The sequence below is a fragment of the Oppia nitens genome, unplaced genomic scaffold (assembly GCF_028296485.1).
Source record: "Oppia nitens isolate AA-2021 unplaced genomic scaffold, nextdenovo-longstitch-racon4-pilon3 scaffold3_pilon_pilon_pilon, whole genome shotgun sequence".
NCBI classification, from domain to species: Eukaryota; Metazoa; Arthropoda; class Arachnida; order Sarcoptiformes; family Oppiidae; genus Oppia; species Oppia nitens.
The window spans coordinates 2,139,102-2,152,378 of NW_026533221.1; the positions used below are offsets into that span (position 1 = coordinate 2,139,102).

The 13,277-nt window shown below is 31.9% G+C and overlaps 5 protein-coding genes across 8 annotated transcripts; 3 read left to right on the forward strand and 2 right to left on the reverse strand.

Moving 5' to 3' along the window:
* Window positions 1-57: 57 nt before the first annotated feature.
* On the forward strand, window positions 58-2,118 carry LOC128958757 (pyroglutamyl-peptidase 1-like). The gene is made up of 5 exons (XM_054304678.1): window positions 58-333; window positions 385-553; window positions 1,196-1,353; window positions 1,479-1,786; window positions 1,862-2,118. The coding sequence occupies exons 2-5, from the start codon at window positions 457-459 to the stop codon at window positions 2,028-2,030; spliced, it is 732 nt and encodes a 243-aa protein (XP_054160653.1). The 5' UTR covers window positions 58-333; window positions 385-456; the 3' UTR covers window positions 2,031-2,118.
* Window positions 2,119-3,698: 1,580 nt separating this feature from the next.
* LOC128958841 (FERM domain-containing protein 5-like) lies at window positions 3,699-7,025 on the reverse strand. The gene is made up of 9 exons (XM_054304786.1): window positions 6,925-7,025; window positions 6,733-6,837; window positions 6,460-6,502; window positions 6,179-6,355; window positions 5,763-6,063; window positions 5,591-5,654; window positions 5,341-5,504; window positions 4,729-4,910; window positions 3,699-4,649 (listed from the first exon to the last, which is right to left on the reverse strand). The coding sequence occupies exons 1-9, from the start codon at window positions 7,018-7,020 to the stop codon at window positions 3,985-3,987; spliced, it is 1,797 nt and encodes a 598-aa protein (XP_054160761.1). The 5' UTR covers window positions 7,021-7,025; the 3' UTR covers window positions 3,699-3,984.
* Window positions 7,026-7,453: 428 nt separating this feature from the next.
* LOC128958842 (uncharacterized) lies at window positions 7,454-8,693 on the forward strand. Its single transcript, XM_054304787.1, has 3 exons — window positions 7,454-8,019; window positions 8,140-8,262; window positions 8,342-8,693. The coding sequence occupies exons 1-3, from the start codon at window positions 7,544-7,546 to the stop codon at window positions 8,544-8,546; spliced, it is 804 nt and encodes a 267-aa protein (XP_054160762.1). The 5' UTR covers window positions 7,454-7,543; the 3' UTR covers window positions 8,547-8,693.
* A 400-nt stretch (window positions 8,694-9,093) lies between these two features.
* Window positions 9,094-11,866, reverse strand: LOC128958651 (FERM domain-containing protein 3-like). 4 transcript variants are annotated; one of them, XM_054304552.1, is made up of 6 exons: window positions 11,384-11,699; window positions 11,192-11,296; window positions 10,913-10,955; window positions 10,636-10,812; window positions 10,221-10,521; window positions 10,056-10,142 (listed from the first exon to the last, which is right to left on the reverse strand). In XM_054304552.1, coding segments are annotated over exons 1-6 (723 nt in total). In that variant the 5' UTR covers window positions 11,480-11,699; the 3' UTR covers window positions 10,056-10,141. The 4 variants fall into 4 exon arrangements, with proteins under 4 accessions (XP_054160528.1, XP_054160527.1, XP_054160526.1 ...); XM_054304551.1 differs by lacking the exon at window positions 10,056-10,142 and adding an exon at window positions 11,819-11,866 and having other exon boundaries at window positions 10,217-10,521; window positions 11,384-11,550; XM_054304553.1 differs by lacking the exons at window positions 10,636-10,812; window positions 10,913-10,955; window positions 11,192-11,296; window positions 11,384-11,699 and adding exons at window positions 9,094-9,255; window positions 9,350-9,417; window positions 9,492-9,801 and having other exon boundaries at window positions 10,221-10,280.
* A 137-nt stretch (window positions 11,867-12,003) lies between these two features.
* On the forward strand, window positions 12,004-13,176 carry LOC128958650 (protein tincar-like). The gene is made up of 3 exons (XM_054304549.1): window positions 12,004-12,491; window positions 12,594-12,728; window positions 12,822-13,176. Exons 1-3 carry the CDS (start codon window positions 12,007-12,009, stop codon window positions 13,111-13,113), a joined length of 912 nt encoding a protein of 303 aa, XP_054160524.1. The 5' UTR covers window positions 12,004-12,006; the 3' UTR covers window positions 13,114-13,176.
* Window positions 13,177-13,277: the final 101 nt, after the last annotated feature.

The following is a 13,277-nucleotide window of genomic DNA, read 5'->3' on the forward strand; positions in this document are numbered from 1 at the left end:
GATATTAATAATAATAATGTTATTATAAAACCAATTGATTTGTTAGATAAATAAAAGACAGACAGACATGTGATATATGATGTGATGTGTTGTGTATTATATTATTAATCAGTTTTTTATTAAAATAAATAGTTTTACACATATATTATTGATTTTTGTTGTTGTTGTTGTTGTATAGAAATAATAATAATATTAATAATTGATAATATAATTTGAAATAACTAACTAAACTAAACAGTTATACTGTATATGATATATGATAAGTGAATTCAAGCGTCAATTGATTAATCAATCAATAAGTTGATGACATATAATATATCGATGTATTAAAGGGTAAATGTATTGAAAAATCAATCATAGATTCAATCAATCGTTTTTTTATAGCAATCATTATAATCAAAAGTGTCCTATCGGTGTGTGTGTGTGTGTGTGTTATCTATAGCATTGTAATAAGCAATGGGTGACCAGCGAGTAGTTGCCGATATGGTCGTCGACTGCGGCGGCGGTAGCGGTGGTGGTGGACACCAACAGTTGCCAACCGTTGTGGTCACCGGTATGTCTTATTTTTTTTTAAAAAAAAATAATTGATTTATTGATTGATCACACCATACATAACTACAATATTATTATTATACATACAATACATATGTTATACTACAATATATTTATGATTTACTATTATAATGATTTGAAAGTAAAAAAATAGATAAAAATATGTTATTTATATATACTGTGTATAATATCAATAGTTTTTTTTAACTGTATATTACAGTATTATATGCAATAATAATATTTATATACTAAACAAAAAATAAAAAATTATATACTAATGTATAAACTAAAAATTTTGTCATATCAGCCATTATTACTTATAATTTATAATAAGCAATGCAATTATTATTTTTTTAAAAATAAAATAAAATAAAAATATTACTTAACTAAAAATAATATTAGTTAGTAAACTATGATTGCTATTTGATATCTTATTTTTTTTTGACGGACTAAATATAAATTTACAGTAATATATAATATAGCAAACAAACAAACAAAAAAATGTAGCCATAAATCAAGTGATACTATATTTATAAAAACAATAGAAATTTATAACAACCATAAAAATATTTTGTGTATCAAATTGATGGCTAAATTTATTTTATTTTTATTATATGGATCTAATGTCTTGTGTGATAATCAGGTTTTGGTGTATTTCGTAACTATAAGCTGAACCCTTCGTGGGAATGCGTCCAACGATTACGGCTAAAAGGCTGTCATCTGATTGTCGAAGAGATACCCGTAGTCTACGATGAAGTGGACAAAAGAGTGGCAAACATTTGGACCAAACATAAGCCTTTTGTAATTAATTATATATATATATATATATATATATATATATATATATATATAATTACACTCAATAAAAACACATTTAAAATTAAATTTAATTAATTTTGTGTTGAATAATGCCTTTTGAAAAATAGTTGGTCATTCACTGCGGTGTGTCGTCGATAGCCAAATGTATAACATTGGAGACGAAAGCCGTACGCCAGCAACGATTGTACGACAAGCCAGACATTTATGGTCGACTACCGGATGATGGCGGCGGACGACAACCTATGATGTGTGCCGACGGTAACAGTTGCCGGCAAATTGGGTCCACAGTTGAAGATGAATGCTATGATTGTATTGAATGCGGAATCGATTTGCAAAAAGTTTGCAATGAAGTCAACCAACACTTTGAAAAAGGTTTGGTCCGATTGGGAGCCGATCTGTCGTCAAACGCCGGCAGGTATTTCAATAGCCAATCCTTTATTACTAATCAATAATAATAATAATTAAAATTAAATTTTTCTTTTACCTCTAGATTTCTATGCGAATACATATATTGTTCGTCACTTAAACAGTGCACCGATAGGACGGCATTCATACACGTGCCTGAAATCAGCGACAACTGTCCACTAGAGGACATACATTCGGCACTTGAACTGACAATACAGACTATAGTAAACCATGTTATGCATAGTCATAAATAAATAAAATAAATAAATCACTTGGAAATTGCCAAATGATATGTTTGTTTTTATTTTATTGCATTTTTTTAAATATTATAATTCAATTGAATAATAGATAAAAAACAATTTTTCTGTCAAATAGCTTATTAACAATTGTTTATATATAATGTTATGTTACATATAATATACGTATGTATATAACAAGTTTTAAATTTTTTAAATATTTTAATAATTTGTTTTTTTTGAATATGAAATGATTTTTTAAAAATTAAATGTAATAAATATATAATAATTATAATATAAGATTTTTTTAATAAGGAATTCACATTTAAATATATATATATTCACTGTTTGTATTTGACTGTTGTTTTTTGGGGTAAAATTTTGTTTGTTTGTTTGCACACAAAAAACTAAACTAAAATTATATTATAAAAATTGGTCAAAAAGTGTTGCAACAAAAACAATATATTTGGTCCTTTTAGTTAAAATACATAAACAGTGAAATAAAATAATTAATAATAAAAAAACACATTTTTTGAATAACAGTTAAACTGTATTTTTAAAAAAGCTTTAAAATTAATTATAGATTTATATAATTATAATTAAATCAATGTAAATGTTAATAAAATAAATAAACAAAAAGTACAATTTGTAAGTCAAATCCTTATAAAAATCAATTATTATTATTATAAATATAATTATATAAATATTAATAAATAGTTGTGATTGTCAATTGATGTAGTTTTTTAAAAAAAAATTTTAAATAATATATGAATGAATTATAATAAATTAATAGTAATCAATAATAATATTGATAGTAATATTATTATTATTATTATCATCATCATATTATAGAAATGCACCAATTGTTTAACTATTTTTTATTTTTTTAGTTGAGATTCAATATAGATTAACCAGTTTATATATATTTTTTTTAAATATAATTATGTTATCATTGCTAGTTTGCATAAAAATAAAATCACTTAAAAAATAATATAAAATATATAGAGATAGATATTTATCATATACAGTATATATAATAATAATAATAAAAATTATATAACATATACATATATATATTTAGGGAGTTTTTTGTAAAATTAATTAAATATATCAATTATATAGCAATATTGTATAGCTTAACATTTTTGTTGTATAAACAGTACTGTACCGTATAATACAATCATTTTAACGTATAATAATAATATGTTTTTAAAAAATAATAATCCATATACTGTTTAACACATTAATTATTAATTTGGTGATTAAATTTAAAATTAATAATATTTAACTGCAAACTAATCACCAATAATTAATAATAATAATAAATTTATCATGCTCATCTAGCATATACATTTTTTTCAATAATAATCTCAATTTAAAGAGAGTTTAATTAAATTTTAGATGTATCACCTTATTTTTTTAGCTCATTTAAGTCATTAATATCAATTTAATCAAATTTATAGTATAATATACGGATTAATTAAAATTTAATTATTATATAAATATTATATATATATATATATATACTGTAATATTTACCGGTAATATTAATAATTAGTTTTATAATATAAAGTTAAACAATAATAGTAATAACAATCTTTAGATTCTTATAGAGTGTGAATACTTAATATATTTTTTTTTTAGATTCAGATAATAAAAGAGTTTTTAGAGATTCATTGATATAGAGATTATAATTAGATATTAATTATATTATTGAAATAAAAATATACTGTTAATACTGTAGTTATTGTGTAAATTAATAGAGAGATAAAGTTAAAAAAAAGTGTCCAATAAATGATAAAAATTTTGATTAAATACTGCGCCAAACCTTTTAGTTGTTGTTAAAATATAACATTTTCTTTGGCTATTAAACACAAGTGAATTGAAATTAGTTTTTCAACAACAAAAAAAAACTCTTGGAGTGAGAGAGAGATAAGACATGGCCTCTAGAGTAAAGAAAAAATTTGGTCAATCATTTGTTGATCACTGATTGCCAGACCATATCTTTAAGTGGTTCATAATAATCACGTCTTAAGACAACAATTTCAGGCAGTTTTCGGAGATGAGAGAACAGATCGGAATCGGATTCAATTACAAGAATAAGAAGGCACGTAAAGAACAACAAAACCAGTAGTGAGCTTATTATAGAAGTGCGGACAATGGCATAGACTTTGCTCAGCGGCGGCCGTCTCTTTCCAAGTGAACCGACAATATTAGTATTATTATTATTATTAGCGAAACGTTTGGTACTTTGAGAGATGTCTATCTTATTGATGTCTGATCTACTAATATCACTATTTTGATCGTATGTTTCATCGGTGTCCGAGTCGTCCTCGTCGTGTGAGAGCGTATGCGATGGCGAGGCGCGAACTTCGGGAGTCTCAAAGGCCAGCGTACGTCTCTCTTCGCCGGTTGGCGTCAGATCGGGTCTCAGATCAAACTCGGTGGGCAAACTTGACGCCATCGACATATCCCAATCTTCTTCGTCGAATGGATCCAAAGACGGCGGTAGTGAAACAGTGGTAGTGTTGACGCCGACGACGCCGGTGTGCTGGTCGTGCGTGTCCTGATCCGCGTGGTGTGCATTGTGTTCATCGCAAGGTTCAGATAGTGTCGAATAGTTAAGATATGGAACCACTGGTAATAATAACAACAATAAAATTAATGATATGATTGACAAATATATATATATAAATTAGTATCACTTTATGGCTACCTTTATGGTGAAAATAGTTGGACCTTTCTGGTGATTCTTGATGTGGAAGCGGTGCAGTATTAGATCGACCCAAAGTACGTATGGAAGGCGGCGCCGACGTTATCGAATAGCTTCGGTGAACACTTGTCGATACTCTGTCCACTCGTTTCATGTCCTCAATGATTTCACGTTCGGTTCGGCCGCTAATATAACATTAAGTGTTAGGAAGAATAGGAGATAACAACAACACCAAAAAAAACAATTTCAAACCCATTGTTCAGATCAATGAAATCAATTTATATAAGCAAAGAATGAGAGAAAGTAAATAAAGCAAAGACTTTTAAGATACCATTTATTCCGAGATATCGTATATTTTTTGCTATGAAAATGAAAACTCAAACTTATTTTTGTGTCTTATTGAGTGAGAAAACAATTATTTTTGTTCAAAAAAAAAATAAAATAATTATTTGGAAACACAAAAAAAAACAGCTAATTGGGAGACAACTAACAGTTAGCTCAGCACTAGAAAACACACGGTGTGTTCAATAAAATACGGTCTACCAGACAGATGGACAGACAGACAAACAGTCAGACAATGGGGTGACGACGACATATCGGTGGGAACAACAATACCTGTAGCGAAGTTTATTCCTCGAAAACAGTCCGCCACCGGATGTTACGAATGGTATGTCGCGCGACGAGTTCATTGTAAAGAAATATCTTTGTTCGACAGTACAGCGCCATAGATAGTGACACGAAGATATGTTTGGACACTTGAATCCAATCAATTGTTTTTTCTGATATAATTTTCAACCAACAAAAAAAACAATAAAAATTATAATATAATTTTTGTGATAAATAAATAACAATTATTATTAATTACATCATTGATGAGATAGTGGGCTATAAACATACGGCCCTCGTATGTGATCTTTTGGAGTTCAGACCTTTTATAAAAAATAGTGATAATATAGTATATAATATTTTTATTTAACACATCTACTTCAGCACTTGTAATCCAAAAAATAATATCCGTAAAAGTTTAGTTAACCTACCATTTAAAGTGATGTGTCTTACGACTGCCCTGAAAGGCTAGTATACCGGTATGATTGACACCCAAATACAGTTGACAGCCTTTATGATCTTTGACCGGATGCGGATCAATGCCGTATGTCTCCAATTGTGACGCCTTCTTCAAAAAGTTAAGCTCTGCCTGAGCCGGAGTCTGTCCTCTCAGAGCATTCTTATGAATGTCCATCACTTGGACCTCGATTTTGGTGCTTTGATTCAGCAACAGTTTAAACTCTTGGACATAATTGCCGACATGATCTTCGGCATCGTAATCGCCTAATTCAGCTGTTTTTTTTGAAAAGGGGGAGGAAATGGATGCAGTGGGAGTAAAAAATCATTGATTATAAACTATTACTATTCCCACAAAAAAACTACCACCACATCTAAGGAATTCGCTTACATTGGATAATATAAGCCATCAAAATAGTAGACTCGGTTGGCATACAATACAGTCGTCCGTGAAGTAGATCACGTCTTAGTTGCAGATAAAGAAAATAACGGGTAATCTCTTCTTTCAAAACTGACGGATCGGCCGCATAGAACTTGACACGAAAACAGAAGACAATCGGATTCAGACCTATATTTATATATATATATATATATAAGTTTAAGCCATTAGTAGTTATCCAACACTTTTATATTGAATTACAAGAATTACTACTACAAAGAAATGGTGCTAACCTTTGACCTGTTTGATGACAGACCGCGTCGGATCCAACCAGTTCTGTGGTGTCATTCAAATAACAATAACAACAAAAAAAACAATTTTATTGTAAAAATTATGTAATAAAATAATAATAATAATAAATCACTGGACACAAGACACTGGTGGTCATCGGAAAAGTCATCGACAAACACACAAAATCTAAGTGTCAAGTATTGTCTGTCATCACAACAAAACAATAACCACAAGTGTCTGTGTTTTCATATCATTTAATGACAACAACTACAAACCCGTTGCTTGTTTTGGTCGACAAATCGCAGACCAAAGTAGTCTTTTTCCGCGAGATTCAGTGTTTTGAAGACATAGTCCAACAGATATTGTCCTTTATGTTCGCGCTGTGAAAATAAACAGTTAATAAATTTGATGAAAATTGCATTCATTTGACATCCAAATGGATGACCAAAAAAACCAGAGACACAAACCTTGAACTCTGTCTGAAGTACTTCGTTGTCGTCCAACAATCTGATGGCACACTTGAACTCGCAGTTGACATCCTTTCGCGACCCGAATCGGAACATATTTGGTCTTCGGCGGCGACAACGACCACAACCACGACAAGAGTGTGTGTGTCAACAGTTTAGGTGATCATCTGATCCCATATTAGTTATAAATTATCACAAAAAAATAATATATTATTTTAGTTAAGACAACGAAAACAATTGACAATCAATTCACTCAAATGTTCGCCATTTTTGTTGTTTATTATTATTATTATTATTGTTTAGTATTCAAGACATTCTCACTGTATGTTTGTGTTTGTGTTATCAATAGATTCCTATATTTTATTTGTTTGTTTGTAAACATACTTAACGTTATTGTGTTTATTATATAATATTAATAATAGAGTAGAGGTGTTCACCAGAGTCTGTATTGGGATATCCATTAAAAGAACAAACAATCAATCGATCGGTTTGTTTGTGTTGTCCATCAAAACAAAAACAAGAGATTTGGCCGCCGATGAACATCGCCATCAAATCTGGTCATTGATTGCCGTCATCGGTGTCGACCACACCAACAACAACAACACCACACGTATGAACAATGGATTCGTTATCGTCTGATAGCAGCGATGGTACACAACAAGACAATAGTGATGCAGATGTTGTACTACAAGAAGTGGTGGTCAACACATTTGACATTCAAGACGATAGCCGTTCAACAATTGTTACCGAAATTAGTGACCAATCGATTGACAACAACAACTTGTCGGATGAGATGAAGACACGTCAAGTGATGATCGCCAGCGACCACAACCAGTGCTCATCAAATCAACAGTTGATTGGAGTTAGTAGTCATCACTGTATGACTACTACTACTACTACTACTAGTAATACCATTACATCGACTACTAATAGTACTACTAATGTGTCGACAAAAAAACAACTAATAAACAGAAAAAAACATCACTTGAATCACAATCGTAAGGCTCGACAACAACAGGAACTAAGGGTTAGAGTATTGACGAAATCCTATGAGTCTAGTCGTCGACAACAACAACAACCATTTGATAAGCACAGGTATACTACCGGTTCCTCTAATAGTCCAGTGAACAGACTAACAGTCACTTTCTATAATACAATAAAATAAAATCAATTTTTGTTACTATTAAATATACATTTATTGATTTGTTGATACAGTTTTATAGACATCAATACTAATCAATTGGTTCGACCAATGGATAGACTCAATCAACAAATAGAGTTTACGAGAGGACAGTTGGCCGGTCTAATAGATGACAGAGTGTCGCAATCTATTATAGTGTTAGTAATGTAGTGGACATCAGTTTTTTTCAGTAAATTAATTACATTTATTTATATAATATGTTTTTGTTTCAATCAGTGCTTTTCAACGAAGTTTGGAAATTCTTGAAGAAGAGTTGATAACACAAGTGGCGGCCGCGGCGGCCGACATAAGTGTCGAGACGGCTGCTACCGGTGATGGTCCGTCTGCACCGGACAACAATGAACAGGAAGGCGCCGCCGCCGCCCCCGCTCTCAGTATGTCTGACCCGGATTCGCCGGCACCGAAGTCAAGCACAGACTGATCGGGCCGATACACCCGATCTTCCCGTAACATCTGAATCAGGTGTCGGTGATGATGATAGTGAAGGGATGACTGTCGACTAAACGATATAACAATTACACAATAATAATACTTATTATAATTATAATGATTGGATACTTTAATTGATTACTAACTAAAAAAAATATAATAAAATTGATTGAATTTGAAAATTAAATTGCATTTTATTATTTAAAAATTTTTAATAACAATTTTTCTGTGCTTTTGAGGCATTTTTGTTTATTTAAATATATTAAAAAATAAATGAATTTTTGATTACAAAAAAAAATATTGAATTAACCATTCATTTAATTATAAAAACCCAATAAAATCAATGAATGAATTGAATTATAATTAATTGAATGCAATTACAGACACATAAAAAATTAATTTTTTTCTAAAAACAAATTCAAAACTAAATACATTATAATAATTATAATAAAAACAGAAATAAACCGCTAAATTGAAACATTTTAAAAAGTTTACACAATAATTGTTTTCAATAACTACTACTACTAATAATAATAATTTAAATAATAATTAATTAATAAATAAATTAAGAGTAAAACGTTAGGACATTTGTTTGGTCGCCTCTGATGAACATAAATGGTGGCATATCTTGGGTTAACAGTTCCAGCCATGACATGTACATCGGCGCAGAACAGGTACCCTTTCGAGGCATCGGTAGTGTCCTAATCAGGCAAACGGTTTGGACATCAATCAAACAATGGATTAGTTTTGTGAACAAAAAAATAAATAAATAAAACAATAATATACAAGACATACATTACGATGAGTGATGATTGCCGTGAATACTGACACAACAGTTCCCGTAGTCTCATATGACGTTTATTCTGTGATTATAGTGAATGCAATAATATAGTTATTTCTATAAAAACTATTCGTCGCCAAAAAAAAATAGTCGTACCTTATCTTTAAGTGCAATCACTTCGTCTTCAGTAATCACCAATTGATTGCTACTCCTATTACTGTCGCTATCGTTTGTATTGTTGTGGTCACCAGTATTCGGGTCGCAATTGTTTGTTGTGTTGTCTGACGACTCTTTGACTCGCCATTTGCTGATCAGTGCGTCGAACTCGCGTATTGTCGACTCCTGGGGCGGCTTATGTATGTCGGCGATGACAATGACATCCGAATAGCCGATACGGAATGAGAGAAAGTAAATAAAGCAAAGACTTTTAAGATACCATTTATTCCGAGATATCGTATATTTTTTGCTATGAAAATGAAAACTCAAACTTATTTTTGTGTCTTATTGAGTGAGAAAACAATTATTTTTGTTCAAAAAAAAAATAAAATAATTATTTGGAAACACAAAAAAAAACAGCTAATTGGGAGACAACTAACAGTTAGCTCAGCACTAGAAAACACACGGTGTGTTCAATAAAATACGGTCTACCAGACAGATGGACAGACAGACAAACAGTCAGACAATGGGGTGACGACGACATATCGGTGGGAACAACAATACCTGTAGCGAAGTTTATTCCTCGAAAACAGTCCGCCACCGGATGTTACGAATGGTATGTCGCGCGACGAGTTCATTGTAAAGAAATATCTTTGTTCGACAATATAGTATATAATATTTTTATTTAACACATCTACTTCAATATCCGTAAAAGTTTAGTTAACCTACCATTTAAAGTGATGTGTCTTACGACTGCCCTGAAAGGCTAGTATACCGGTATGATTGACACCTAAATACAGTTGACAGCCTTTATGATCTTTGACCGGATGCGGATCAATGCCGTATGTCTCCAATTGTGACGCCTTCTTCAAAAAGTTAAGCTCTGCCTGAGCCGGAGTCTGTCCTCTCAGAGCATTCTTATGAATGTCCATCACTTGGACCTCGATTTTGGTGCTTTGATTCAGCAACAGTTTGAACTCTTGGACATAATTGCCGACATGATCTTCGGCATCGTAATCGCCTAATTCAGCTGTTTTTTTGAAAAGGGGGAGGAAATGGGTGCAGAGGGAGTAAAAAATCATTGATTATAAACTATTACTATTCCCACAAAAAAACTACCACCACATCTAAGGAATTCGCTTACATTGGATAATATAAGCCATCAAAATAGTGGACTCAGTTGGCATACAATACAGTCGTCCGTGAAGTAGATCACGTCTTAGTTGCAGATAAAGGAAATAACGGGTAATCTCTTCTTTCAAAACTGACGGATCGGCCGCATAGAACTTGACACGAAAACAGAAGACAATCGGATTCAGACCTATATTTATATATATATATATAAGTTTAAGTCATTAGTAGTTATCCAACACTTTTATATTGAATTACAAGAATTACTACTACAAAGAAATGGTGCTAACCTTTGACCTGTTTGATGACAGACCGCGTCGGATCCAACCAGTTCTGTGGTGTCATTCAAATAACAATAACAACAAAAAAAACAATTTTATCGTAAAAATTATGTAATAAATTAATAATAATAATAAATCACTGGACACAAGACACTAGTGGTCATCGGAAAAGTCATCGACAAAAACACAAAATCTAAGTGTCAAGTATTGTCTGTCATCACAACAAAACAATAACCACAAGTGTCTGTGTCTTCATATCATTTGACGACAACAACAACTACTACAAACCCGTTGCTTGTTTTGGTCGACAAATCGCAGACCAAAGTAGTCTTTTTCCGCGAGATTCAGTGTTTTGAAGACATAGTCCAACAGATATTGTCCTTTATGTTCGCGCTGTGAAAATAAACAGTTAATAAATTTGATGAAAATTGCATTCATTTGACATCCAAATGGATGACCAAAAAAACCAGAGACACAAACCTTGAACTCTGTCTGAAGTACTTCGTTGTCGTCCAACAATCTGATGGCACACTTGAACTCGCAGTTGACATCCTTTCGCGACCCGAATCGGAACATATTTGGTCTTCGGCGGCGACAACGACCACAACCACGACAAAAGTGTGTGTGTCAACAGTTTAGGTGATCATCTGATCCCATATTAGTTATAAATTATCACAAAAAAATAATATATTATTTTAGTTAAGACAACGAAAACAATTGACAATCAATTCACTCAAATGTTCGCCATTTTTGTTGTTTATTATTATTATTATTATTGTTTAGTATTCAAGACATTCTCACTGTATGTTTGTTTGTGTTATCAATAGATTCCTATATTTTATTTGTTTGTTTGTAAACATACTTAACGTTATTGTGTTTATTATATAATATTAATAATAGAGTAGAGGTGTTCACCAGAGTCTGTATTGGGATATCCATTAAAAGAACAAACAATCAATCAATCGATCGGTTTGTTTGTGTTGTCCATCAAAACAAAAACACAAGAGATTTGGCCGCCGATGAACATCGCCATCAAATCTGGTCATTGATTGCCGTCATCGGTGTCGACCACACCAACAACAACAACACCACACGTATGAACAATGGATTCGTTATCGTCTGATAGCAGCGATGGTACAAAACAAGACAATAGTGATGCAGATGTTGTACTACAAGAAGTGGTGGTCAACACATTTGACATTCAAGACGATAGCCGTTCAACAATTGTTACCGAAATTAGTGACCAATCGATTGACAACAACAACTTGTCGGATGAGATAAAGACACGTCAAGTGATGATCGCCAGCGACCACAACCAGTGCTCATCAAATCAACAGTTGATTGGAGTTAGTAGTCATCACTGTATGACTACTACTACTACTACTAGTAGTAGTAGTAGTAGTAATACCATTACATCGACTACTAATAGTACTACTAATGTGTCGACAAAAAAACAACTAATGAACAGAAAAAAACATCACTTGAATCACAATCGTAAGGCTCGACAACAACTGGAACTAAGGGTTAGAGTATTGACGAAAATCTATGAGTCTAGTCGTCGACAACAACAACCATTTGATAAGCACAGGTATACTACCGGTTCCTCTAAATTTCAATGACTAACTGAAATAATTCACTTTCTATGACTACAATTCAACTAATTATTAATTTTTTGTGTATATATATATAGTATTAAAGTCATTCCCATTAAAGCTATTCAATCAGAAAATCCAAATCCAATGGATAAACTCAGTGCATATATAGAAAGTATGAGAAGCGATTTGGACAGACTTATTGAGGACAATGAGCCACAAACTATTATAGGGTTAGTAATGTAGTGGACATCAGTTTTTTTCCAGTAAATTATTTAAATTAATTACATTTATTATTATATATTATATGTTTTTGTTTCAATCAGTGCTTTTCAACGAAGTTTGGAAATTCTTGAAGAAGAATTGGTAACACAAGTGGCGGCCGCGGCGGCCGACATAAGTGTCGAGACGGCTGCTGCCGGTGAAGGTCCGTCTGAACCGGACGACATGGAACAGGAAGCCGCCGCCGCCGCCGCCCCCGCTCTCAGTATGTCAGACCCGGATTCGCCGGCACCGAAGTCAAGCACAGACACTGATCGGACAGATACACCCGATCTTCCCGTAACTTCTGAATCAGGTGTCGGCGATGATGATAGTGAAGGGCCAACTGTCGACTAAAACGAAATAACAATTATACAAATAGATAATAATAATTATTATTATTATTATTACAATGATTTGATACTTTTAATAGATTACTAACTAAAAAATATATATTTATAATAAAATTGATTGAATTTGAAAATTAAATTGCATTTTATTATTTAAAAATTTTTAATAAC

Coding starts and splice junctions, on each gene's coding strand:
- LOC128958757 (XM_054304678.1), top strand. CDS start 457: ATGGGTGACCAGCGAGTAGTTGCCGATATGGTCGTCGACTGCGGCGGC. Junction 1,354..1,478: donor GGACCAAACATAAGCCTTTT/GTAATTAATTAT, acceptor TTTGAAAAATAG/TTGGTCATTCACTGCGGTGT. Junction 1,787..1,861: donor CTGTCGTCAAACGCCGGCAG/GTATTTCAATAG, acceptor TTTTACCTCTAG/ATTTCTATGCGAATACATAT.
- LOC128958841 (XM_054304786.1), bottom strand. CDS start 7,020: ATGTTCCGATTCGGGTCGCGAAAGGATGTCAACTGCGAGTTCAAGTGT. Junction 6,503..6,732: donor TCGACCAAAACAAGCAACGG/GTTTGTAGTTGT, acceptor ATGACACCACAG/AACTGGTTGGATCCGACGCG. Junction 4,911..5,340: donor AGGAATAAACTTCGCTACAG/GTATTGTTGTTC, acceptor ATGTTATATTAG/CGGCCGAACCGAACGTGAAA.
- LOC128958842 (XM_054304787.1), top strand. CDS start 7,544: ATGGATTCGTTATCGTCTGATAGCAGCGATGGTACACAACAAGACAAT. Junction 8,020..8,139: donor CAACCATTTGATAAGCACAG/GTATACTACCGG, acceptor TTGTTGATACAG/TTTTATAGACATCAATACTA. Junction 8,263..8,341: donor GTGTCGCAATCTATTATAGT/GTTAGTAATGTA, acceptor TGTTTCAATCAG/TGCTTTTCAACGAAGTTTGG.
- LOC128958651 (XM_054304551.1), bottom strand. CDS start 11,479: ATGTTCCGATTCGGGTCGCGAAAGGATGTCAACTGCGAGTTCAAGTGT. Junction 10,956..11,191: donor TCGACCAAAACAAGCAACGG/GTTTGTAGTAGT, acceptor ATGACACCACAG/AACTGGTTGGATCCGACGCG. Junction 10,813..10,912: donor TGTCATCAAACAGGTCAAAG/GTTAGCACCATT, acceptor ATATAAATATAG/GTCTGAATCCGATTGTCTTC.
- LOC128958650 (XM_054304549.1), top strand. CDS start 12,007: ATGGATTCGTTATCGTCTGATAGCAGCGATGGTACAAAACAAGACAAT. Junction 12,492..12,593: donor CAACCATTTGATAAGCACAG/GTATACTACCGG, acceptor ATATATATATAG/TATTAAAGTCATTCCCATTA. Junction 12,729..12,821: donor GAGCCACAAACTATTATAGG/GTTAGTAATGTA, acceptor TGTTTCAATCAG/TGCTTTTCAACGAAGTTTGG.